The following is a 24,892-nucleotide window of genomic DNA, read 5'->3' as shown; positions in this document are numbered from 1 at the left end:
TAGTTCACTCGTATGTAAACTGACTTGCTGCACACACTATAATCTTAAATACGGCTTTACTGCATAATTTATTTGCCACACTTGTAAACATTTTGCTAAACCACAGGTAGCTACTTGATTTTAAATCGAGCGGCCACAATAAACCAGATTTAGCACCGCAGGGTCTGGTGTTTGCCAAAGACGAAGTTTTAAGTTAGTTGCAGAATGGCGGGAAACATTTGAGTATGACGTAACATTAGGGTTGCCATTTTGTATTTGATGGACGTGTCTGCACACTTGGCACGTTTTGAAGTCTCGTTTTCTTGAATTTGATTGTTTACATACTTTGTGCAAGTCGGCTAAGCAGGCGTTCAGTCCGTTATGTAATGATCACAGATAGTGGAGTAGTTCAGCTAATTAAAAAAAGTTGAGAATGCTTGCAATACGGATCTGCGCCCAAATAACATTTGATTACTAGTTTTTCAAACGTAGTCCAAGCTTTCTTTATTAAGTAATCACAAATTTTTACAGAGTGAGCTTTTTCAACAAATCGTTTATGTCATGTATTGATTGTTTAAAAATGTAATATGACCATGTATTGTGACTGCACGAGTTATTAATTTACCGCAAACCCATAGTCTGTCATGTGATTATTATTGACAGATCGCCCGCTACCGGGAACGACTGCTTTGAGGCTAAAAACACGAGATTTTGACGTCACAATTGCGAAGTGGAAAGCAAAATGACTGAGTCGTGCTTGAAAATGTTCCTGAATTCAAATGTTTTTAGCTCGAGTTTTTGAATGAAATTAATTAAATTGATGACTTCTCAAGTGTGCTTTTTTACTTTCTTTGTCGTGTATTTTAGCTTTAGGGTTTGGGCTGATTTTTTTCGTTGTTTTTACGATTACTAAATATAGACAATGTAACATTCATCATGTGGTTACTTAAAAAGATTTGCATTCTTAAACCTTTGTGTTAGATGAATGTTATCCCAAAGGTTTTAAGTGCAGTAGAACATGTTTTTTTATTGAATACCACAGAAGAGAGAGAGACTTAGCAAGGTCTAACAGTTGAAGTGACATTTATCTTTTAAACCTTTTACTATGATCACATAAATTACACAAATATAAGACTGATGTAATATTACAAAATTATCTTTAAAATTAATGTTGTGGTGAAGTTTCTTTTATGCCCTAATATATTGTTTATTGTAAATCCAGTTTAGGCCAAACAAATTTCAAACTTATTAATGTGGTAAATTTACTTCGGTTGCCTGTTAACTTTCGTTATGGGTGACTTTGATGCCAACCCGTTCGCCGATCCATTCAAAGATGGCTCAGTGACACAAGCCACTTCTGAAGCTGACAAAGCTAATTTGGATGATTTTAATCCGTTTGCAAACAACGAAAATGCCACGATTCCTGCTAATTCATCAGCAATGATGCAACCCACCAATCCACCTGATTATGGAACAAATTATGCCGTCTCAGCTCCCCCGGTTTCCGCACCCCCACCTTCGGCGCCAGTTCCAGGACATGAAGAGTTGCTACGAAGACAAGAGGAGTTGGAAAGAAAAGCAGAAGAGTTACAGAGGAGAGAGCAGCAATTATCGTCAGCCAATTACAACCCAAGAGCCAACAACTGGCCTCCGCTTCCGAGTTGGTTTCCACTCCGTCCATGTTTCTACCAGGATTTCACAGTAGACATCCCTCACGAGTTTCAGAGAACAGTTAAAATGCTTTACTATCTGTGGATGTTCTATGTCATTGCATTGTTTCTGAATGTCCTATCATCACTTGCTGCTTACATCGGATGTCCCAAGCAAAACCTGGGCACCGGTTTCGGTTTGTCCATCCTCTGGTGGCTGCTTTTCACTCCCTGTTCTCTATGTTGGTATAGACCGGCATACAAAGCATTCAGAAGTGACAGCTCATTCAACTTCTTTCTATTTTTCTTCATGATGTTCTTTCAGGTAGGAATACTTAGTTGTTAAGAATGTGCCAACTGTCAAAATATGTAATAAACTAATTTGGTAAGAGAACTCGTGTACATAGATCATCGAATACATCCAGTGGTGGGATTCAGCCGGTTCGCAATGATTCTACAGAACCGTCTCACGAAATTTTATGAGATCAGCGAACCGGTTAGCATTACTGGTTACTGTCGATGGACTTTTTGTAACAGAACCGACTGAAAAGTATGACTTTTGTGATAGAACTGGCTGACAACAAACTTGAATCCCACCACTGAATACATTTTAGTACAGACTTTTTACAATCTTTGTTGACATCAGTGCAGGTTGACAACTGGCAATGTTTTCTACATGCACAAATTATCTGACAGCAATGTTTATAGTTGATTTTGGTAAAGGGCCATTTAATTTGCTTACTTTTTTACTTCAGCTTCCACTTTAGCTGGGGCAGCTCTATATAGTATAAGGATTTCAATCAACAACTTTATTGTTTAGTTTTGCTGGTCAGTTCTTATGTGTGTTGGGATTGAAAACTGGGGTTATGCTGGATGGATTCTTGCCATCGCATGTTTCGGAGAAAGTCCGGCAGTTGGTATTATTGTCTGCATTCAAGCAACTCTTTTCACTGTCACTGCAGTCTTTTCTCTTCTTCTGTTGAAAAAGGTTAGTTTTACAAGTGAACAAGTATGATCACTTTGGTTTGATCTAGGGCAGGGCTTCCCAAACTTTTTTGATCGCGACCCCTCTTAATCTCTTTAAAATTTCCGCGACCCTTCGCGAATAATGTGATAAACAGTGTGAAAAAAACGTTTGTTGTGTTTATTGAAACGACTAATTCGAGCGAAAACTAAAAAACAACCTACCGGTACTCGGAGTCTACCACTTGACATGTCCAAACACCGGTGCCTTTCACGTGTTTTAGCCTTTTGTTTCTGTCACATTGTTTTGCAAATAGGCACTCCAAGTTTAGGCCGTTGCAGTGCTTTGCAGACGGATATTATTAAACACTGCTTAGAAATCGTAAATTTATTACCTAGTTATATTAGAGAAAGTTATTGCGCCAGACAATACTTAAACGTTAGTCTATAACTCTATATATGTCATCTTTACGTTGCATTAAAATGCCTGTGTATTTCAAAACAATTGCAATTGTTGCGTTTCAACCGACGTTTGTTCGATGAATGGCGTCATGTGTCACTACAAGCACGTTTTGCGCTTAGCTGAAAACATTTTGAAACCGAAGTAACTTGAACAATAATAATATCGTGACGTCACACAAAGGCCGGCGCTGTCCGGCACCCCCGTACTCTACACCAGTGCATGGGGTACTTTCTGCAAAATTGGTACAGCTCTCTGCGACCCCTCAAGTTTATTAGGCGACCCCTTCAGGGGTCGCGACCCCCAGTTTGGGAAGCCCTGGTCTAGGGAGTCAAACCGGAACTGAACCGGAACTGAACTCGTAGTGCACAGTTAAAATTCTTCTTTCTTCGGGTTTAATTGCACGAAAGGCAATTTTGTAACGGTTTAAAAATCACAAACCAGTTTGGACCAGGTTATTTGCCTGAACCGGAACAAAACCCGAACCCGAAATTATACATTTTTTAAAAACCTGAAGCGGGCCCGAACCCCCCAAAACAAAGTAAACCCTGAACCGAACCTGAACCCATATAACAAGCGGTTACACTCTCTGGTGTGGAGAACTATGATTACAATGATTACAAAACTTGGTTACAACTTGTGATTATAAACTAGCACTATGCAGTGGGACTTGTTTTGCATCTAACTGCAGCAAGCTTTTGTGGTGACAAATGCTAATACCAATGTTTTATTGATTGGCCATTGATTGAAAATGGTCATAGCACTTCAAGTAAAACTTGTTAATTACTATTTTGCAGGCCCACTCATTGTATCGTACGACTGGAGCAAGTTTTGAGAAGGCTCAACAAGAATTTGCTACTGGTGTGATGAAAAATCCTGGTGTTCAAACTGCTGCACAAAATGCAGCCTCAACTGCAGTGCAGAGTAGTCTCAAGGGACAGTATTGATTCAAAATAATGCTGATCTGCCCAATAACGAGCGTTCCAACTTGGAGAGCTGATTGCATGCGGACCAAGCAATGCAGATGGACAATTTTTGATTCAACCAAAATTTCCATCAGATAGTTAGTCTGTAATAATGTACATACATACATATATGTGTAAGCTATATATATCTAGTTTTTAATATTAGAGAGAGCTCTGCGACATGCAATCTTCCCAAGATGCAGGTCATGCTTTTCTGTGTTGGCACTAATATATATTGTGATGAATTTGTCAACAATACTATGTGTATGTGACTTGCTTGTAAAGCTGCATTGGTGAAGGTTACTTGGTGTTCACCGATTAACTGAGGTGGAATGCCACTGTTATGTAATCAACCATTTCCCCCATGTTCCACAAATCATTCTTCATTTCCAAAGTTGTTCAAATTTAAACAGCAAAAATCAATCTTATGTATTCCTAAACTGTAATTAAATTCTAATTGTACTGTTTTGATAATATTTCTGTCTCTTAGTTAGATTTTTGTTGGTCTGAAAATATTTAGGTGTTGTTTATATTTGCAAGTGCTACAAATAAGTTATGAAATATAATGCCATAATTTTCACCACGGAATATAAAATAACCGAATGTTTTAAACCAAAATTATTTAAAGTGCTAAAATCAAGTTCAGCAGATTATTTGTGACCAGAGTCTCATTAAATAAATTGTGCAATGTTTATGTAAATATAAGATTCCTGGTGAGTTGTGTTGCACATTGTTTCATGTTGTTTAACACTAATTTATGAATGCAAGTTATGTTGTGACGAACCAATGTTTGTGTTTAGTTAAAACTGTTACTACATTTGCTGTTAGAAGTATGACTGATAAAATGGTTGAAGTTACAACTATAGCTCCTCTACACCTTAGCTGCACAATTAAGCCTATTAGGTTGATTAAATAATTTTAGTCTTATCCTGTTTTCTGAATGAATGCTGTAAAGAATCCCGCCCAACAATTAATGCACCATGGTTTAGCGGTGGTACTAAATATAGCTTGGTGAGCATTTCTCAATAAACATATTTCATGCAAAATTTATGATTTAGTACACTTTCAAAAGTGCTGACTGTTGAGCTTAAAATAACACTGCAATCTGGCCTCATTTCCCCTTTGTAGAGGCTCATATTCTCACCCTTTACAAATCATCTGTTATACTGTACGCTTTACCATGCAGTATTTAGTACCACCCTTGGTTTAGTCCTGGTAGCGGGGACTTTTGCTGATTCACCAGTCAACATAATAAAGATGGTAAAGCCACTGTATGTGTGGAATTGGTTGTAAAGATTAGAAACCCAGTTGTTGGTTAAACCACATGTCATGTCTAACAATAGTTCAGCATAGATTTCTGTCATTTTTTAACTTCAGCAGGTTTCATTAAAAACACCCAGAAATACTTGCTCCCCTACAGTCCCCATCTCGCAAGCTTGACTACTGCTTGTGATGTTATAACCATAAATAGCTTATGATCATTCTGCTGGCTGTGGGAATCTATGATGGATTATCTGCTTTTCTGTGTGGCTAAAGCTGTTTAAATTGTGCATGGCTCCACCTAGTGTACTTTCAACATTGTCTTTGTGTAGTTGACTTGTCGTTATAACAGTAAAATACAAACAATGAAATGTATATTTATTTGCGCAACAGTAGGTAGTTTGGTTAAAATCCCGGTGGCGACCACGTTAGTTCCTTCTTAAAATATTCTATTTGTTGGATAACGTCACCAGGTTGTGGTGCAGTGCTCGAATCGAGAAACATAATGCCGCATTCATCACCACTTTTCACAGTTTTAACGCTTAACGATTTCTTTTGTATGGATGAAAGTTCACCTGTGAAACAATTAAAGTTAGCAAACAAACAGAAAATGGTAGTGGTGACTTCAGGTTATACATATGATCAGTGGTGGGATATACAGCCGGTTCGCACCGGTTCTTTTGAACCGTCTCACCAAATTTTATGAGATTAGCGAACCGGTTAGCATTACTGGTTACTGTCAATGGACTTTTTGTAACAAAACCAGCTGAAAAATATGACTTTTGTGATAGAACCGGCTGACAAAAAATTTGAAATTTGAATCCCACCACTGCATATAATCCATAATTAGTTCACAAACTTTTTTTAGAACAGGTCCAATAACAAACATTAAGGAATTTTCTCAGTAGGAAGTTTTGCCAAGAAGCACAAGCAACCACATTATTTTACCAACAAAAGTAAATTGACTAACTACAAACTGTGATCAAATGTGCAACAGAATACAAACAAGTTATACAGTAAACATTTAAAGTTACTTGTTCACACATTTTCCCTTCATAAATATGAGTCACTTGCTCTTTGTTTGTTTTCTTTGCGACTACATACATGCAGTGCTGGGATTCAGCCGGTTGGCAACAGTTCCATAGAACCATTTCACGAATTTTTTTGAGATCAGCGAACCGGTTAGCATTACTGGTTAAAACCGGCTGACAAAAAAAATTCGAATCCCACTACTGCATACAAGTGTAAGTGCCAAAAATTAAACACAGAAATTGCTTATGTTTATAACAAGGACATACAATAATATTCACCACCTGATTTCTAAAAGTAAGGAGATCAAAACTTCTACAATCTGACACAACAACTTACCTTCGTGAATAATTTCTCCGTTTCTCACTATAGCATAAGTTCCACTAACGTCAAACTGTCCGGTGTTTATCGAACATCCAGCAACTAATTTCTTTTCTCCATTTTTCATCTTGTATCGAAATGTGTCAAGGACTGAAGCCTCCGCTGAAAATATTAAAAAGTTTAAACAACTTTGCCTTAAAATTATGATGAAAAATGTTTTTGTACTAAGTTGTTGAGGTGATTTCTCTTGGTGAAAGAACATGGCCCAACTGCACTGAACAAAGTGATATGTTGAATGTCATAAATAAGTTTGAAAAGCAATAAGGATGTACCATGCAAGCTGCAGTTAATATCGCAGAAAATAGCCAAAAAATGCTGTTTTCATTACTTTTAAGGTGTCACTCAGTTAACACCACAATATGAAGGGTGGAACAACATATGTATGCACAACTATATAAAGTGCAAATATCATTACAAACTCTGTTAAATGTTTACCATAGGGATTTTGTTTTGTCACAAGAAAAACTAATTGATTCTTTGGGACACTATACACATACGGTGTAACTGATGTGGCCTTAATATCACTAATAATGGCATGAGCATTTGCCAAATCGTTTAAAAAATAAAGCATGTCACTTTTTAAATGTATTCGGTCGTTATTTTCACCATCTACTTGATTATAATAAAATGTGTTTTCCCACCTAATACTCTACTGTCTCGTTCTTCAATTAAATCTTCTAAAGTCTCCTTGAGGTGGTCAACAAGATGATAAATGACATCGAACTGCTGAACAGGCACAGAATGTCGCGTGGCTGATTTAAGTTGTTCTTCCGAAGCACTTTGATTAAACAAGATGATAGAACCTGAAAGAGATGATAAAAACAGTCAACGCTTAAAATGTTTTATCTTTTTACACAAGGTTTTGCACAAATTCACCTTTAAAGTAAAAAATTGAAAAGGCCTTTAAAGCCAAAAGCCTTAATACATTACATATATATTTGCTACTTTAAAAGTATTCAGAAATGCTTGGCCTTTAGGTCTGAAATGCTATGATTTATATATGAGTGTGGTGTGATCGCTCGTCTGCATTAACGCTTTAGGGCTGATCCCAGTTATGAATTTATGTATATCTTGCTTTGAAAGTTTTTTTTAACGTTTTTTGTGTTATTAAGAAACTTGTACATAATTTTTTGCATCTAATAATAAACATAACTGCCAGAGAGCTTGTGTATATAGAATACATCATGCAGACGTTTCAACAATCGAGAAAAGTTACCATCATCATATAAAACAAACACAGTTGACAACCTGCACTCATGCTGACAACAGAGATTGTTGAAACGTCTGCATGATGCAGTCTACCTACACAAGTACTCTGCCAGTTACGATTATGATTAAATTTCTCTTCAAGGCCTTATTGATCCTAATTTTTGCATCTTACCTGAAAACGCTTTTGCAGAAATTAAATCGTTTTCTGTCATTCCTCCGACTCCAGATGAGATAACATTAAGTTCACACAAATCAGTGCAATCGTATGTTTTGAGAACTTGCATAATCGCATCTAATGATCCTTCTACATCAGCTGAAATGTGAAATACATATTTTTGTTGGTTTAACACTAGATAGAGAAATTTGATCTGGTTTACTTTAAGTCAGTGGTTTTCAACCTTCACCAATTATGTTATTGATTAAATAAAAAAAGGCTTATGTTTAATAACAACTTTAGTTTCTAACACGACCGGTTAATGTATAATTATTTCAACTTTTATAATGACAAGCTCTGTGCAAAAAAAAAGGACCAATGTCTTGCACTTCTGATAATGTTTTTGAGAAACAAATTTTAACAATATTTTACCTTTCACAATGATGTTAAGTTGTGGAACATCGTGAGTAGTTGTAAATAACGAATTGCTTTTTTCATTTAAAAGAAAGCGACTTTGTTGTTTTCTCAATCCTTTCATTTTCATTTCAACATACATCCTGTAAAAACATTTTTATGTAATTACTATTTCACATTCTTCATTTAACCTTATAGATTATGGGTTCACAAAAAATACATGGCAAAGGGGGGGGGGGAGTTTTGTCCACAATCATGAAAAATTGTTTGCTTTAGGTGTCTTTATAAAGCACTGGGGGCATATTTTACAATACACAACAGAAGCCTAACTGCAATAGGTAAAAATTCGGATTGTTTGAACCACATTTTCTTGACCAAAACAAGAAAACACATTTTCGGTTAGGAATAAAAATATATAACCACATGTTCCTTCAGTGAGATAGATTTATAATAATCTGACACCATAAAAAATGAAAACAAATCATAATTGTTTGTGAAATGTTTCTGCATTTAGGTTAAAAAACAACAACACAAGCTTGAAAAAGGTTTTTCCGAGGGTACAATTTTATTCCTCACTCTTTTTCCTTTTGTCGTATTTTGGATATTTTTTTCCAATCTTCGTCTAGCTGTTCCATGCTTTGTAGTTTGCTTCGATATTGGGTAACTTCCTTTGCACGGAACTGCCAAAAAAAGTTGACATGTCATAAAATTAAAAACAATAGTATTTAATGGTGAAAATAGCAGCCCAAGACAGACGTAAAATGCGACATGCTTTATTGTTTAAACGTTTTTGCAAACACGCATTCCATCATCAGTGATATCAGGATTTGACGAAACGTTTGAAATATAAAGCATGTCGCGTTTTATGTCTATTTGGGTCATTATTTCCACCATTAAAGTTTCGTATATAGTGTTACATAGTGAACAGATCTGTATATAGTGCTACAATAGTGTTTATTTAATAAATTTTTAGAACACAGGGTTTCTTTGGTGGTTTATTTTCCTTTTTCCCAAACTTGGGCAGTTAGTTCTTTTAGGCCCCATCAAATGGTCCCACCCCCAGTCGTGTTTTTAAACATGCCAACCTGATTTTCTTCTGGGCCCCGGTCACCAGTGGTGGGATTCAATTTTTTTTTCAGCCGGTTCTATCCCAAAAGTCATATTTTTCAGCCGGTTCTATCACAAAAGTCATATTTTTCAGCCTGTTTTGTTACAAAAAGTCCATTGACAGTAACCAGTAATGCTAACCGGTTCGCTGATTTCGTGAGACGGTTCTATAGAACCGGTGCGAACCGGCTGAATCCCACCACTACCAGTCACATCACGTTTCATAATAAATCTGCAATGATTCTGAACAATTTCAAAAACGGTTTTTCTGGTTTAGTGATTTGTAAAATGTTGATCACAAATTCACCTCCGTATTAACTTGAAGCATGATTTCACCCACAGGAGGCAGCGATTTCCATCCAACGATATTAACGGCTGCCCCAGGCGAGGCTTCACTCATTTGTTTGTTGTTTTCATCTGTGATAAACTTTACGCGAGCAAAAGCAGTTCCAGCAGTGAGCCACTAAAAACATAAATGTAACTTTATGTTTAACAATGAGTAGAAAAAACGGGGAAAAAATACTGTTTTGACAAACAGTTTTGCGCTTTTGGCTTGAGGAATATGTTAGGGCAATTATGTTTCAATGAATTGTTTCACTGAACGAGATAAGTCCAACTCAACTCAACTTAGTTTAAAATCAATCGAGTAAATTTTTCCCTAGTGAAAGAAAAAAAACACAACCTAATAAAACAAACACACAAATAGCTGTGTAACTGTGACACATGAAGACATTTAAAACGGGGCTTATAAAAAAGATTTGCAAACAATGAGTAAATACAACTCCGGGGATGGAACTCATAACATGATTTAATCCTTTTACGGACAAACCTTTTTCTGTGACATGAAAAAGTTATACAGCAGACAAATATTTCAGATAACATAAGAAACATCTCTACATTATCTTACCATTCCCCGTTTTAATGTTCCCTGTTGCACAACCACACTTCCAACTGGGCCATGGGTTTTGCTTTTGTTTGATTCCACAATCACTCCCTCCACTCTTGCACTGGGATCTGCACGCAAGTCCATCATCTCAGCCTCAAGCAAGATGCTTTCGACCAGGTTCGAAATTCCTAAACAGTTGAGTTTGTTAAGCTTGGTGAAAGAAAACATAGCAACACAAATAGTACTAAAACAGCTGCACAACGTTGAACATTACAGATCGCAAAACAGTGGATTACATAATTGGTGGATGATCGTGGTGCAGCTACACTGCATTATACAGCGATATGCGACGAGAGCTCACACGAAAGAGTACAGCGCATTGTGAGTAGGCTATAACATGACTAGGGGAAACGATGGTGCGACCAAACGAGGGGCTTTAGTATGAATATAAGTGTAGTATTAGTTTTTCTAACAAGCACTATTTCAGTTGGAGCAAGAATATATTTATGTGATTGTATAACAAGACTGGGGGGAGACGTTGGTGGGGCCAGTTGAGGGGGTCCTGGGTCCAAGGAACTAACTAACCATGCTAGGAAAAGAGGGTTAAATAAAAGAAAAAAATAAATAATTGTCCTTCCTAAAGTGATATAGTTTTCACAAAGTGTAAGATTATTCCATCAGTGTTGTTGTAGTGAAACAAATAAGTCTAAAACATAGATAAAGAGATTGAAATACTTATTTACCCATTCCAGTTTTTGCAGAAATCTGTATAACTTGTGTTTTTCCTCCAGCTTTTTCCGGCTCCAAGTTGTGTTGCACAAGTTGTTTGATCACCTTCTCCTGTATTATATTGTTAAAAAAGTCAGGAAAAAACAAAATGGCAAAACAGGTTTGGACAAAAACAGATTTTTTTCTGATGACACAAACCAACATTAAACAAAAAGGGAACACAAAAACACAAACTCTATTTAATGTTAAACAATTGAACGAGATATTATGTTGAAAAAGACATGAAAAAATGACAAAATCGTAAGAAATTTTTGGTTGATTTTTTCCTCCCGACACAAACTAACAATCAACAAACAAACAAAAAACTACCGGTAACATAAAATCACAAACTCTATGATATGTGTAAAAAAAGTTGCGAATGATAAATTTGCAGAACTCACAGGTTTAGCGTTTTTCGAGTCACATTTATTGATAGCAACAATAATTGGGACTTTAGATTCGTTCGCCATTCGAATAGATTCCTCGGTTTGTTCCATAATTCCATCGTCAGCGGCAACGACCAGCACAACGATGTCAGTCAACTGAAACAAATTTGTTTGAACGTAAATTTCACGAGGAAACAGTTTTCTCAAAAAGCACACTAATCATTTTTTGAAAGACTTGACACCAATAAGTTTATTTTTCTACTAAAGCATTAGAAACAGCATTTTGCATTAGAACACTGGACATGTAAAGTGGTTGGATAAAAACCATGGCTACCGAGCTTGCAAAATACATAGGGACACTTGGAATTTAAACTGGAAACTCAGCTGGTTGCTGGGTGGATGAAGATTAAAATGACATTTGTGTCGATTGGTTTAAGTTCATGAAAACACATTCGTCCTGAAGATATTGAGATGTTTGAACGAGATACTTATCATGCTGTAAATATATATGCCTCAAAATTTCAACGACGAAAGGCTCAATGTTTTTCATGAAGTTGAATCAAATTCATAGTTGCAGTAAAAACTAACCTGTGCTCCTCTTTGTCTCATCGCAGTGAAAGCTGCATGACCAGGAGTATCGAGAAAAGTGATATTCTTTTCCTCGTTCACTTTCACTGCAAACACAAACAAAATAGAAATGGGTGACTTCTACAATTATTCTATTCGATATTTTATTTGCCACTCTTGAAATTGAAATGATTGCACAAGATATAATATTGAAACTAACATTTGCTTGTTTGGGATATTGTTACCACATACCAAGATTATTTCAATGCAAACATTAACTCATATTGTTTTGCAGAATTATTCAAGTTTTTTTTTTATTATTCAAGAATTATTCAAAAAATTTTATCACTATGTGATGTAGTTAACTATTTTGACCACTTGAGGGAGCTTTTAAGCAGTTACAAAGGCTAAGAGATAAGGTATAGGATCACATGCAAAACAAGAAATCTATGCAGAAAAATATGATTTGTCAGACTTAACCGGTGCACTTGAAAAACATTCTTACACGTTTCTCGGACATTTTTGCTCAAGCGCTGTTGCTCAGTAAAGCTTGGACCGGTTTAAAAGAAAGTTTATTTTCAACCCACCAGAAAAAGCTCCAATTTTTTGTGTTATTCCGCCAGCTTCTTTTTCAGCAACTGTTGTTTTCCTTAAATAGTCGAGCAGTGTAGTTTTGCCGTGATCAACGTGGCCCATAATTGTGATGATTGGGGGTCGATGGGGAAAACTGCTCATGTCATGGGGCTTAGGACTGAAATTATGACAATAAATATTTCAAATTTTTTCACTTAAAAATGTAAACACTAATTTTGCCAAAATTAGTGAGATTTTGAAAATGACTTTCTTGTGCAAACAATTACCTGAATATCTATAAGTTTTAGCTGAATGAGCTAAATATTAAAAAACAGGTAAAAAAAATTTCATAGGGGGTCGTATTCATTGGTAAGATTCAATTTTTTTGTCAGTCAGTTCTGTCACAAAAGTCACATTTTTCAACCGGTTTTGTCACAAAAAGTTCATTGACAGTAACCAGTAATGCTAACCGGTTCGCTGATCTCATAAAATTTCGTGAGACGGTTCAATAGAACCGGTGCAAACTGGCTGAATCCCACCACTGGTTGTATTTTTTAAAGTTGGAATACACCCAAAAATACCTGGTATAAAACATGTCTGTGCATTTGAGTTGAGTTTAAATACAAAACGTAGAGGCACTTTTGTCCAAAACAGATCACTATGGGAAATAACTGCCCAATATTAAAATCAGGCACACAAAAAAGTAGAGCATAACAGGTGGATGAAAAACAAAACATGTTTCTGTTTGTTTTGAGAACTTGGTCTTCGAAGCATTAAAATTAAAGACGGTTTAAGAATGAATATGTATATGTAGCAAATGCATCATTAAATATGTTTTAGTAACAAAGTTTTACTTAATGCCACCCAGGATACTTGAACTTTAAATATTTACACCAGTAGTGAGATTCAAACTTTTTGTCAGCCGGTTCTATCACAAAAGTCATATTTTTCAGCCGGTTCTGTTACAAAAGTCATATTTTTCAGCCGGTTCTGTTACAAAAAGTCCATTGACAGTAACCAGTAATGCTAACCAGTTCACTGATCTCATAAAATTTTGTGAGACGGTTCTATAGGACAGGTGCGAACCGGCTGAATCCCATCACTGATTTACACGTAAATACAGAAATTCCACTTTCATCACCTTCTGCATTCATCCTTATCTGCCAGCAAAGTTTTTTCAAAAGTTTTTCCTCCGCCCTCCAGTTTTCTTCTTAATCCAAGCTTTTTAACAATTTCACATAAAAATCCGAAATCAGTCAAAACTAAATGAGACAAACATAGAATCATTTAAAACAGGATCATTTTGATAAAACTTTCTATATTCAATGCTTGTGTAACATTTTTTTTAAAACATGCAAAAACAAACATTTTATTTTTATTTTTTACAAATTTTATTGTTAGGTAAATTGTTTAATGTTTACCTGTGGAAAAATACACTTTTCTGCCCAAAATATCAGCGGCTTCAACTATCAATTCTGAGAAAAAAATATTTTGAATCAACAATTTTTTGTATAAGCTGGAAAATAATAAAGTCTCAATCTATAAAACGATTGTTTGATCAGCTATATTTGCTAAGATATATAGGTGACACAAATTTAAACAGTTAAAGTCTATCACCTAGTTGTTTGCTCCAATGCAGTACTAAAGTTTTTCTTATTTTTTATGTTAGGAAGTCAGTAAATAAGTGCAAAGTAGTCAATGATTAAATTCATTTATTTTCTAGTTTTAATGAGTTATTCAAATTTGTACTCATGCAAACAAAAACAGCAGATCACGTTTGAACACAAACTTTATGAAGTGAGCTAACAAGTCGGGCATCTTTACCCAGATTTTTACAATAACAAGAAATGTTTTGTAACATAACACCCCTTTTATAATAGCAGAATAACATTTGACATTTTACGGGTCTGTTCATAAGTTTAATGACGACTATAACGACTCAAAGAGAAGTAAAAGCGACATGCTTTATTGATCAAATGTTTCGGCAAATGCTTATGCCATCATCAGTGATATGAAGGGCCACATCAGTTACACCAGTTTATAACCACTTGAGAATAACATGGATTTTTTGCAACTTTACAAAGCTCACAATTTACTAACCAGGTTTGACATTTGCCGCTTCGGCCAGTTGATGGACCATCATATTCTTTCTCACCTCAATAACTCGAGTTTTCCTTGTTTCTTTGTACAACCTTGCTTTCTTTAGACTGTAACTCAAAACCTAAAAAAAGACTGGTGCAATAAAAATGTTGAACTAAGAAAAAGCATTATATATTTGGATACCTTTGCTGGATTCTGTTTTCTTTTAGCTGGTCTTGCATTTGTTGTGCTCTGAGATTAAAGGTTTTTTTGTTTTTATTTGCAATAAACTTCATAAGTTCAAAAGTTGCCTGGTCATAAGATGTAAGATAAAAACATGAAGCTATTGGATGACAAACAATTTGTTGCGGTTTTGGCATTGAACAGATTTGGTGAGTCATGCCTTTTCAGATTGTTACTACCAACAAGTACTGTTGCCGTACTAGCCTATCCCCATTCCCACCAGCTGCATTTGAGACCTTATCGCTTCATATCGTATTTTTCTTGTTTAAATTAAACATGCAATGTTATATCACTTAGTATAGTGTTACATTTTGTTCACATGCACTTGAACACGGTAAGCATAGTAACACATGATGGTAAAGTGGCACAAAAAAACAGGACACAGCTGCGAAAACCTAGCGGTTGAAAATATGCTAAAATAATACTAACGGAGTAGGGGCAACAGTAAAAATGCAGCAGTTGTACACAGTAAAGAGAAAGGGATTACAAATTTCATTGTTATAGGTTAAAACAGTGTGCACTGTATGGAGCTTACTTTTGATTTAACAGCATGATGCTTTACAAATGATTTAGTGACACTAAGTTCCCAAGCGATTGCTGAGCTAGTATGTTTTGGTATCAAGTGGGCTTAGTATAGCATGATTTTTTATCTGGAACTAAAAAAACTGATGTGTAAAAAACTAAAAACTGACACCAAGCGTACTTACTCTGATCAACACAGATAAAGCTTAACCCACGTGGGCAAACAATAATTTTTAAGGCTATTTAGAAATAGAAACAACTGGGGTTGGGATAAGGGTTCGTTATTAAAACAACACTATAATCTGATCTCAGGTACTAAGGCTTGGTAGGCTAAGCAGAGGAATAACAGGGACTAAGCATGGCTTATAGTTTCAGATAAAACATCTGTTATTTTTTCGCATAAGCCTTGCATACTTAATACAGTTGGCTGCGGGAATTTATTTATTTTGACCAATACATAGAAGTACGTGACTTTTAAAACACATGATTATGTTCATCCTTAATTAGAAATTCGTCATTTTGGACTTACCAAACATCTGATGGCTTGCATCGACACATTAGCATCTCTTGCTTTAAACAACTGCGTGTTCAGCAACTTTGTTGAACGATTGAAACTCTGACATTTGCATGTCATAGTTGTCAATTTTTTTACCATGTGAAACATGGCGTTCGATTGGAAATTACAAAGTGATTCACCTCTCCACTGGCACCGAATTTTAGTGATGACTTATTTGCGCATAAAACGAACAAACTCAACATATTTTACTCCTTAACGTTGCAAGGAAACAATAAATAACAATATTTTAAAAATTTTGAATTCAAAGTCACATTTTCATGTTAAGTTTGGAAAACTGGGGAATACCCCTAAGATGTTCTACCACGTCACGTGACTAAAACATGGAAATAGTAGTTTTGTGATAATCTTTCAAATTCGTCTGGCCTTTGAAACAGTTAGCTTGGCCATCTGACACAAATTTATGAACTAAGGTTGAAAATAATGTTACAATAAAAAGTACATTATGGTGAAGACATAATTAAGTTAAGTTGAACTTTGGCTTGTCTTGGCCTATTTTGTGCTACTGAATCTCAAGGTCTGTTGCTGGTTGGTTAAGTCTGACAAATTAGATTGCGTTAATAACGTTTATTATTCTATGTTTCTTCTTCTGCCATATCGTTGTTCATTTGTATCGTTCGTAGATTTGCCAGATAGGTAAAAATAACGCAATCATGATGACAAAATACAACGTTCATGTAGGCTACCTACACGCGATATTTTGAAAACATGCTTGAATGCCAGTTTGCACTTATCTGTGACGTCAATACACGAAACATCACAATAGTAGCAGACTGAACATAAATGACAATGTTTCGTCATCTCATTATAAGCTCTTGTTTAAATAGATCAAGAATTTTCAATGGTGAACGTAAAATATATAAAAAATGATTAATTGTTTCTTTAGGCTGTTAGTAAGCGATAATTTAAAACATAAAACTGTACAAATGAAATATTATTCTTCTCGCATCCGTTGTCGCACTACATCCCGTTCTAGTTGCTCAAGAGATGTCCGGATGCGCTCTTCCTCTGCACGAGCTTGTCTGATCCTTTCACGAGCCAAGTCAATCCTGCTTCCGACCTCTTCCATATCAACAGCGAGTCGTTCAGTCCGAAGTCTGATCGCCTCTGTCAAGTTGTAGATCCGCGCAATCAGTGCAAACTTATTGCTGTTGTATAATTCGTCGTAATCCTGTCTCATTTCGAGCAAGACAACTTTCGAATCCAATCAGCTCTTTCCTCCACTTAATCCCGTTACCAGCAGGCTAAGTAGGTAACCTCTCTCGGTGTTTGAGAGGTTGAAATACATTTTATACGCTGATATTTTGTTGTCGTTTTTGCGTATCTTGCACAACAAGTAGTTGGTGTCGTTTTGCTCGATATGCAACGTAAATGTTTAGCGAAACGACGCCTTTTGCGTAAAAATTGCCCATTATGATGATTTTGCACTGATATGTCCTACGTTTTTCACAATAATTACGTAAAGTAATGTAATGAAAATCTAATTTGTTGCGATGGCAAAACAAAACATATTTTATAAGTACATTTAAATATCTCTATCTTTTCCAATTTGGATAAAAACTCTCTGCGGTTGAGCACTTTGCACAATACTTACCTTGGGCGGACGCGTCACTTCGTGTACGGTCGAATGATCGGCATTTTCTCCTCACTGAAAGGTTGGGCATCGCGCGTTCGTGACAAGATGACGAACCTTTACTAGCCCAGTTACGTCATGTTGTTTTATGCGTCATGTTCAGGTTTTTATTGTAGCCTTAGGGTCATAGGTTGGACATTTCATTTGATCGAAACTGTTGTTGTTTAACTTTATGTGGAGGTTTATATTATTTACGGCTTCAGTTTGTAATCCCTACACCAGAAGTGATATGCCATTACTAGAAATGCCGGAAGCCGACCTACAGTGTTAATCTACTGTACATACTGGGTAGGGCACTTGTGTAATGGGAATATTAACTTCAGTCTTGCCATTACTGCAACTTTCAGACTTGCACTTTATGCTTCATACCTGTTTGTGTTGTATTTAATAGTTAATAGTGAAAACTTTGAAAGTTTTCGTTCAAAATTGGATTATTGGATCAAAGACAAGTTGGAGAAATGTATATTTGATGTTTGTAACATTGTAACATTGCTTTTATTTTCAGGCACCTTTATTTTTGTTTTTACTTGTAATATATATTTATATTTTTAAAATGCCTTTACTGAAGCCAGGCTTCCTGCCAGTACCAGAAGACAAACGAATAAAAACACTTGAGTTTATCGAGGCCTGCGAAAAAATACCTGGGTTCTTCGACCTGTTAGGGGGAAGGGTTTTTGCTCCAGTTAAAAATGATGTACAAGGAAACATCACAAAAATCAAGACAAGATTTTTTGAGTGTCCCGACAAGTTTGAGACTCTTGAAGACATTATAGATGTTGAACTACAAGAGGAGGACAAGAAGCTCAAAACCAAAGATGGAAACGGCATCGCGACTAATGCTTTGATGTGGTTGAAACGTGGTCTGAAGTTTATTCTTCTGTTTGTGGAGCACCTTGTCAAGAACGACTACGATGAGAAAAATCCTGAAAACCTAAAGGCTTGCGCCAGGTTGGCTTATAAAGATTCACTTCAAACCTATCATGGGTGGATGGTTTCACAACTGGTAACAGCTGCCACTAATGCTTGTCCTTATCGAAAGAATTTTATGGAATTGCTGGCAAAGGAAGAAAACTTGTCTACAGAGGAAGTCCTAAAAAGCGCCAGCGAGTTTATAGTAAATTTTCGGGCAACAGTTGATGTTGTTTATGAACTTTTTGACAAAAAAGGAGTGGAAAAAACTCAAAAAGCATGATTGAACTATAATGTAGAAATTCAATAGTACACTTCTAAACAACATTATCATGTATATTTATATCATCGACAATATATGCACTTGTGCCTATTTTATACCATTAAGCCCATGTGTAATGTGTGGCAGAGGTAAATAATAATCGTGCAGTGTATTCCGTAATATGTAGCAGATTTCCATGTTATATAGTATGAAATAACTGAGCTGTTGCAACTGCAGAAGGTTATAATTGTGAAGTGCTATGGGTACCAAATTATTTGTTTATTTTTAAATTTGAGTGCTTTGCTAGTTGTAATGTGATCGTTTTTGTTGTTTTGACGAAGTTTTACTATTACTACTATTATTGTGCTGACCAAATCAAAGTGTGCACTGCAATAGAACTACAAAAGTGCTGTTTATGTGATGTATTTAAACATTAAGAAGCAAAAAAATGAAAAAAGTGTGTGCCATATTGGCTGTATCACTCTTTCCTTGTAGTACAATATGACAGAATTATGAAAAAATGTCAAACAAAATGGATTTGTTACAATAAGTTACTACAAACAAAGCATTTACAAAGGGGTTGGCGTACAAGAACACAGTTTTATGAAGAATAAAACAGTTTATGCAATCAAAACTACGAGATTTGCCTCATGATTTTCAAAAGCGATTTTTGAGTTGGATAAATAGAAAAGAAATATAAAACAGAATTTGCGTGTAAATACATTTTAGGTTTTTTAAATAATTACAGCAATACACTCATGCAGTTACAGCTTTTCGTAGTTTCCAGAATTTCCACCAGACATTTTCTCTTTTTGGTATTTTGCCACGCCACCTGACGACAAGCTTGCTGCATAATTTGTGTCCACCAGATGCCGCAACGCGCCACGTTTCTGTTTCCTGATGATTTTGCAATTTGTTGCAGAAATTTTGACATATTTTTGTCTCAGGTCGTTATTTGTTGACGTTCGTTTGCATGTTGTATTTTATATGCCGTGCATACATATTATTGTCTATAAACCCTATGTAGTCAGGTTGTTTTGTCTGTGTTGCTACCAGACGCCTAACTTTTGTCACTAAAGATTTTTGGCTGCATGGCATGGTTATCAGAAGAGAGTGTTTTGTCCTAAACTGTACAGTGCATACACATAAGCAACACGCGCTTTTACATAAATATCAAAGAGGCAAGTAAATAGACAACATGTAATTACATTGTGAGCCAATTCTTGTATTTCGTAATGTAAACAAATGAAAAATGTTGACTTCGTGCAGTGAATTAGTAAGTTTTCACGATGGAAGTTGCACAGAGAGTTGGTGCACAGGTTTCCTTCACAACTTGCAAGGAGGAATGGGCAGACTTGGGCACAGATTACGACAAGTGCATGGTATGTGAAATTTTGTGTTTATTGTGCAACTGAATAACTTAAATACACTACATGTCTACCAGAATGTGTTTTAACTAAAATGTCATGTTGGTGGTAACCAAAACAACAAAAATATTAAAAAAAATGAAATTTTTGTATGTCAATTGTTGCAGGAAAAATACAAAGAATACAAAAAAGCCGCTGAAAGTTACCACACTTTGAGAAACACTTGCAAGTCACAAACACAGAGGCAACTAAAGAAAATTTCTATGATTAAATCTGCCTTGAAGAAGTAAGTGTTGAAATGCTAAAAGCATTTTGGTCAGAACACTTAAACATATAAAACTTGATTTAGAATACCGAATAATCCAGAAAAAGAAGAGCTTTTGAAACAAATTGATGAAAAGAAAAGATCTATTCAAGATATTGAAAAGTTTCTGCCTCGGAAAAATGGGTAAAACTGATTGTGGATCTTTTTTAAAGTAATTGATGTTGTAGGAACACAACCATAAAATCTTTTTTGTTGATTTTTTCAGGTTTTATTTGGGTCTAATTGTGGGTCAAGTTAACATGATTTTAGACAGCACTGCCGAAAAGTAGGTTGAATGTTTAATAGATATGGCAATGTTGATTATTTCGTTCTTTTAATGTAATTTGTGAGTTAGTGATACTAAATTGCTGTTGAATGATGTCTCGACAAAATTTGATGTTTTAACTTGAGAACTTTGATTTAGGTTTCGCTACAAGGATGAGTACGAGAGGTTTAAGTTCTACTGCAGCGTCACAATGATGATTTTCGCAATCTTCCTGAATACTTTTGTGTTCCATCGAGTTTTTGATGCCATGTTCTCATTTTTGTTGTTGTGGTATTATTGCACACTCACTGTCAGGGAGAGTATTCTTATTGTCAATGGATCGAGGTACGGTGAATTTGAATTGGTCAAAAATACACAAGCGCTTCTGATTACCATTTTGTTGTTTAGCCATGACAAATTTTGGCTGTTTTTAATGATGTAACTTTCATTGCCTCGTCTAGTTTTATTACTTCTCACATTTTTGTTGACCCTACACATTCAACAATTTCACACAAAATTAAATGATGTCATTTCTTGCAGAATCAAAGGCTGGTGGGTTATGCACCATTACGTTTCGGTGGTCCTCAGTGGAATCAACGTGTTGTGGTATGATTTCATTTTATTCCAACACAAATTATCAGGTTGATTCTAATACTTCCTTGTTTTAGGCCGGATGATGACGCATACAGAGAGTTTCGGCCGGTTTTTATGGCTTTTTCAATCTACCAAAGTTTAGTTCAGGTGCCAGACATGTTTGTTAACACTTATATGACATTAAAAACATATTAACAGATTAAAATGCAGGTTGATAAAAAATTGCTATTGCACGAATTACTGACATTTTAAGCTTCCATGTTTAATAACACATCTTAGTGCAGACATTTGAACAACCACTGTTGTCATTATTAACAACTGATAAAGACAAGAGTGATTGCTCAAATGTCTGCATGATGTATTATACACAAATACAAGCGTGATTAAATTACTTTTCAAGTCTGTGCCTAGGTATATGATACAGTTTATTAAATGTTAACATAATTCCCATCCTGTTATTTTTCAGCTTATGCAGTATTACTACCAGAGCGGTTGTTTGTATCGTCTACGAGCCTTGGGTGAACGCGATGACATGGATATCACTGTTGGTGAGTTTAAACATAATGGGTGAAAGTCAGTGGTGGGATTCAAATTTTTTTGTCAGCCGGTTCTATCACAAAAGTCATATTTTTCAGCCGGTTCTGTTACAAAAGTCATATTTTTCAGCTGGTTCTGTTACAAAAGTCATATTTTTCAGCCGGTTCTGTTACAAAAGTCATATTTTTCAGCCGGTTCTGTTACAAAAGTCATATTTTTCAGCCGGTTCTGTTACAAAAGTCATATTTTTCAGCCGGTTCTGTTACAAAAGTCATATTTTTCAGCCGGTTCTGTTACAAAAAGTCCATTGACAGTAACCAGTAATGCTAACGGTTCGCTGATCTCATAAAATTTCGTAAGACCTTTCTATAGAACCAGTGCGAACCGGCTGAATCCCACCACTGGTAAAAGTCATAAGTTTTTGTCAAAACATTTACTGCTAAATGGAGTTTGAGTTTATTAGCACAAAAATAAACAGCTCAGCAACACAATTTAGCTAATTTTTTCTCTCTATCCCCTTCCTGTGGAAGTTTGTACTTCCTTTAAATTATCCGCTGTTTAAAAATACATTCAGTTGTTTTGTCGGGAAATTCAACTGTTTGTTTCAGTGTTGTATTATTGGTTTATATTAAGTGGTTTACATAGTGAAATAAGCTATTGCTGCCAGGCATAATGTATGACCAAGTATTGCTCATCCAGCAGTTTATTGTTTGCATAGTGTTAATGTTTTTTTTCACATAGAGGGTTTCCAATCTTGGATGTGGCGAGGATTGACTTTTTTACTCCCATTTCTCTTCTTCGGTCATGTAAGTAGCTGCACCTGATTAAACTAGGTTAAGATCAAACGCACAGCACCATGTTTGGTATTATCATTACATTAGAAGATATCCTACAAATTTGAAAACGTTTATTTCCCAACGTCTTCACACAAAGCTCTTTTGCGTTGCTTTTTTGGGTTGGACATAATTTCCAAAAACAATTTATTAGGATTTAAGGAGATACGTTGTCAAGTATTGAATAAGGATAGCATATACGTGTGGCAACTGGATTTAATCCCAAATCTTTTGCCTGATGAGAAAATTACATCAAGCAAAACAGGTATCTAATGCGCATTCAAATTACATTGAATTTGTTTGCTTTTAAGTTGCATATTTGTAATAGTGGCAAAGGCGCTTACAAGGTAAAAATAATGACCATCTTTTCCTGGGCTTTTATGAAAATGAAAATAACATTTCAGAAATTATCATAACTAACTTAAATTTGGTTGTGTTTTTGATAAAATATTTTGTGTACGAATAAACTTACGGCACATATATATAAAAGTATATACATATGTTTTGCAGTTTTGGCAACTTTACAATGCATTCACGTTGATGAATATTGGAATGAGCCACAATTTCCAGGAGTGGCAAGTGCCATGTCTTGCATTCCTATTCTGTGTTCTATTTTGTGGAAATTTCTTCACAACGATTATTGTGGTTTGGCAAAAACGAGGTGGAAAAAAGGGAAAAAGAGACTAAAAAATATTTATTGTCTTGTTCTCACTGCTATAGGGTAATTGCTAATTATATATTTCCTGTCTTAGAAATGTCACACTTACACTATTCTATTCAGTGGTGGGATTCAATTTTTTGTGTCAGCTGTTTCTATCACAAAAGTCATATTTTTCAGCCGGTTCTGCCACAAAAAGGCCATTGACAGTAACCAGTAATGCTAACCGGTTCGCTGATCTCATAAAATTTCGTGAGACAGTTTTATAGAACCGGTGCGAACCAGCTGAATCCCAACACTGATTCTATTGCTACTGCTAACTTTCTGTAGCTAACTAACACACTTCGACAGAGGATTAAATTGCTTTTGAGTTTCCATACAAAGTCATCATACCCTCTGCATCTTATGGCCAGTGTGCATAATTTGTGTGCTAGTCTGTTTTATTCAACCGGTACCTGCCTCATATTTTTGAGGTACTACAAGATATAACTGCCACCTCACTCTACCTGCATTGCACTTGGACAACTAAAAAGTTTTGTGCAGTCATCCATTGCGAAGTTTCAAATATTTCCACGAGGTCTGAATTCCATACATTGTAATATGAGTTTGCATTATTTGACCTTCAGAAAATTGTTCATGGTCACTTAAACTTGCACAATAACTCAGTTTGTCCGTTTAAGTTCAAGCTTTCTGCTTGTAACTTGTGAATGTATAATTTTCCACTTATATTTTTGCAATTGATTACTTCGATGCGTAGAACAAATTATGCTGTTGTGTTTCAAATGATTTAATACAAGTTCACGCAATCGAGTGGCGTGTAGCGTTTGTTGCGTCATAATAAGCTGACACACAATTGGACGACTCGAATCGACTCTGGTCGTCGGAAACTCGTAAATGACTCGCACTGCTCTGGCTGAATGACTCAGGATTCCAATACATATATCCCTCATAGCTAAGTACGTTTATATCGTGTTTCGCTTTTCCGCTGATAAAGTGGGACCCTTTGCTTTGCAGCCTCAAGTTGACGATCAAGTTTTTGCCCTGAAAAAAAAAACACCTTCATTGTTGGGACGAGTACCCGATACTCGTACTCGGTATCGAACGATTTTGCCTCAGTTTTCGATACCAAAGGCCGGTTTACACCATAAGAATACGGACAACTTCTTATTTGTTTGCTTCGGACAGCACAAAATCGGGAAAAAGTTCCGCCAGGTTACAGATATATTTTTTCGCTATCATGTGGAAATCACATTAATCTACATGCTTCTGCATGTGTGTGTGTGCGTATGTACCCCGTACATAGCAGATAGATTAGCTAGTGATATACAACTAAGTACAACACTACATTTAAGTACTCGCTAT

General features: G+C 35.7%; 3 protein-coding genes across 3 annotated transcripts; all 3 read left to right on the top strand.

The window, feature by feature from the left end:
• Positions 1-1,171: 1,171 nt before the first annotated feature.
• LOC145212493 (secretory carrier-associated membrane protein 1-like) lies at positions 1,172-5,651 on the top strand. The gene is made up of 3 exons (XM_080080626.1): positions 1,172-1,953; positions 2,449-2,616; positions 3,849-5,651. Exons 1-3 carry the CDS (start codon positions 1,270-1,272, stop codon positions 3,996-3,998), a joined length of 1,002 nt encoding a protein of 333 aa, XP_079936752.1. The 5' UTR covers positions 1,172-1,269; the 3' UTR covers positions 3,999-5,651.
• A 12,623-nt stretch (positions 5,652-18,274) lies between these two features.
• LOC145212494 (glycolipid transfer protein-like) lies at positions 18,275-19,386 on the top strand. Its single transcript, XM_080080627.1, has one exon. It carries the CDS (start codon positions 18,355-18,357, stop codon positions 18,991-18,993), a length of 639 nt encoding a protein of 212 aa, XP_079936753.1. The 5' UTR covers positions 18,275-18,354; the 3' UTR covers positions 18,994-19,386.
• A 530-nt stretch (positions 19,387-19,916) lies between these two features.
• Positions 19,917-24,340, top strand: LOC145212492 (transmembrane protein 120B-A-like). The gene is made up of 11 exons (XM_080080625.1): positions 19,917-20,153; positions 20,242-20,354; positions 20,507-20,625; positions 20,689-20,787; positions 20,870-20,929; positions 21,068-21,253; positions 21,449-21,514; positions 21,577-21,649; positions 21,969-22,050; positions 22,781-22,845; positions 23,383-24,340. Exons 2-11 carry the CDS (start codon positions 20,262-20,264, stop codon positions 23,557-23,559), a joined length of 1,020 nt encoding a protein of 339 aa, XP_079936751.1. The 5' UTR covers positions 19,917-20,153; positions 20,242-20,261; the 3' UTR covers positions 23,560-24,340.
• The last annotated feature ends 552 nt before the right edge of the window (positions 24,341-24,892 follow it).

The sequence above is a fragment of the Phallusia mammillata genome, chromosome 2 (genome assembly GCF_965637545.1).
Source record: "Phallusia mammillata chromosome 2, kaPhaMamm4.hap1.1, whole genome shotgun sequence".
Classification (NCBI taxonomy): domain Eukaryota; kingdom Metazoa; phylum Chordata; class Ascidiacea; order Phlebobranchia; family Ascidiidae; genus Phallusia; species Phallusia mammillata.
Note: the sequence above shows the minus strand (reverse complement) of the source record. Positions and strands in the feature narration are given on the sequence as shown.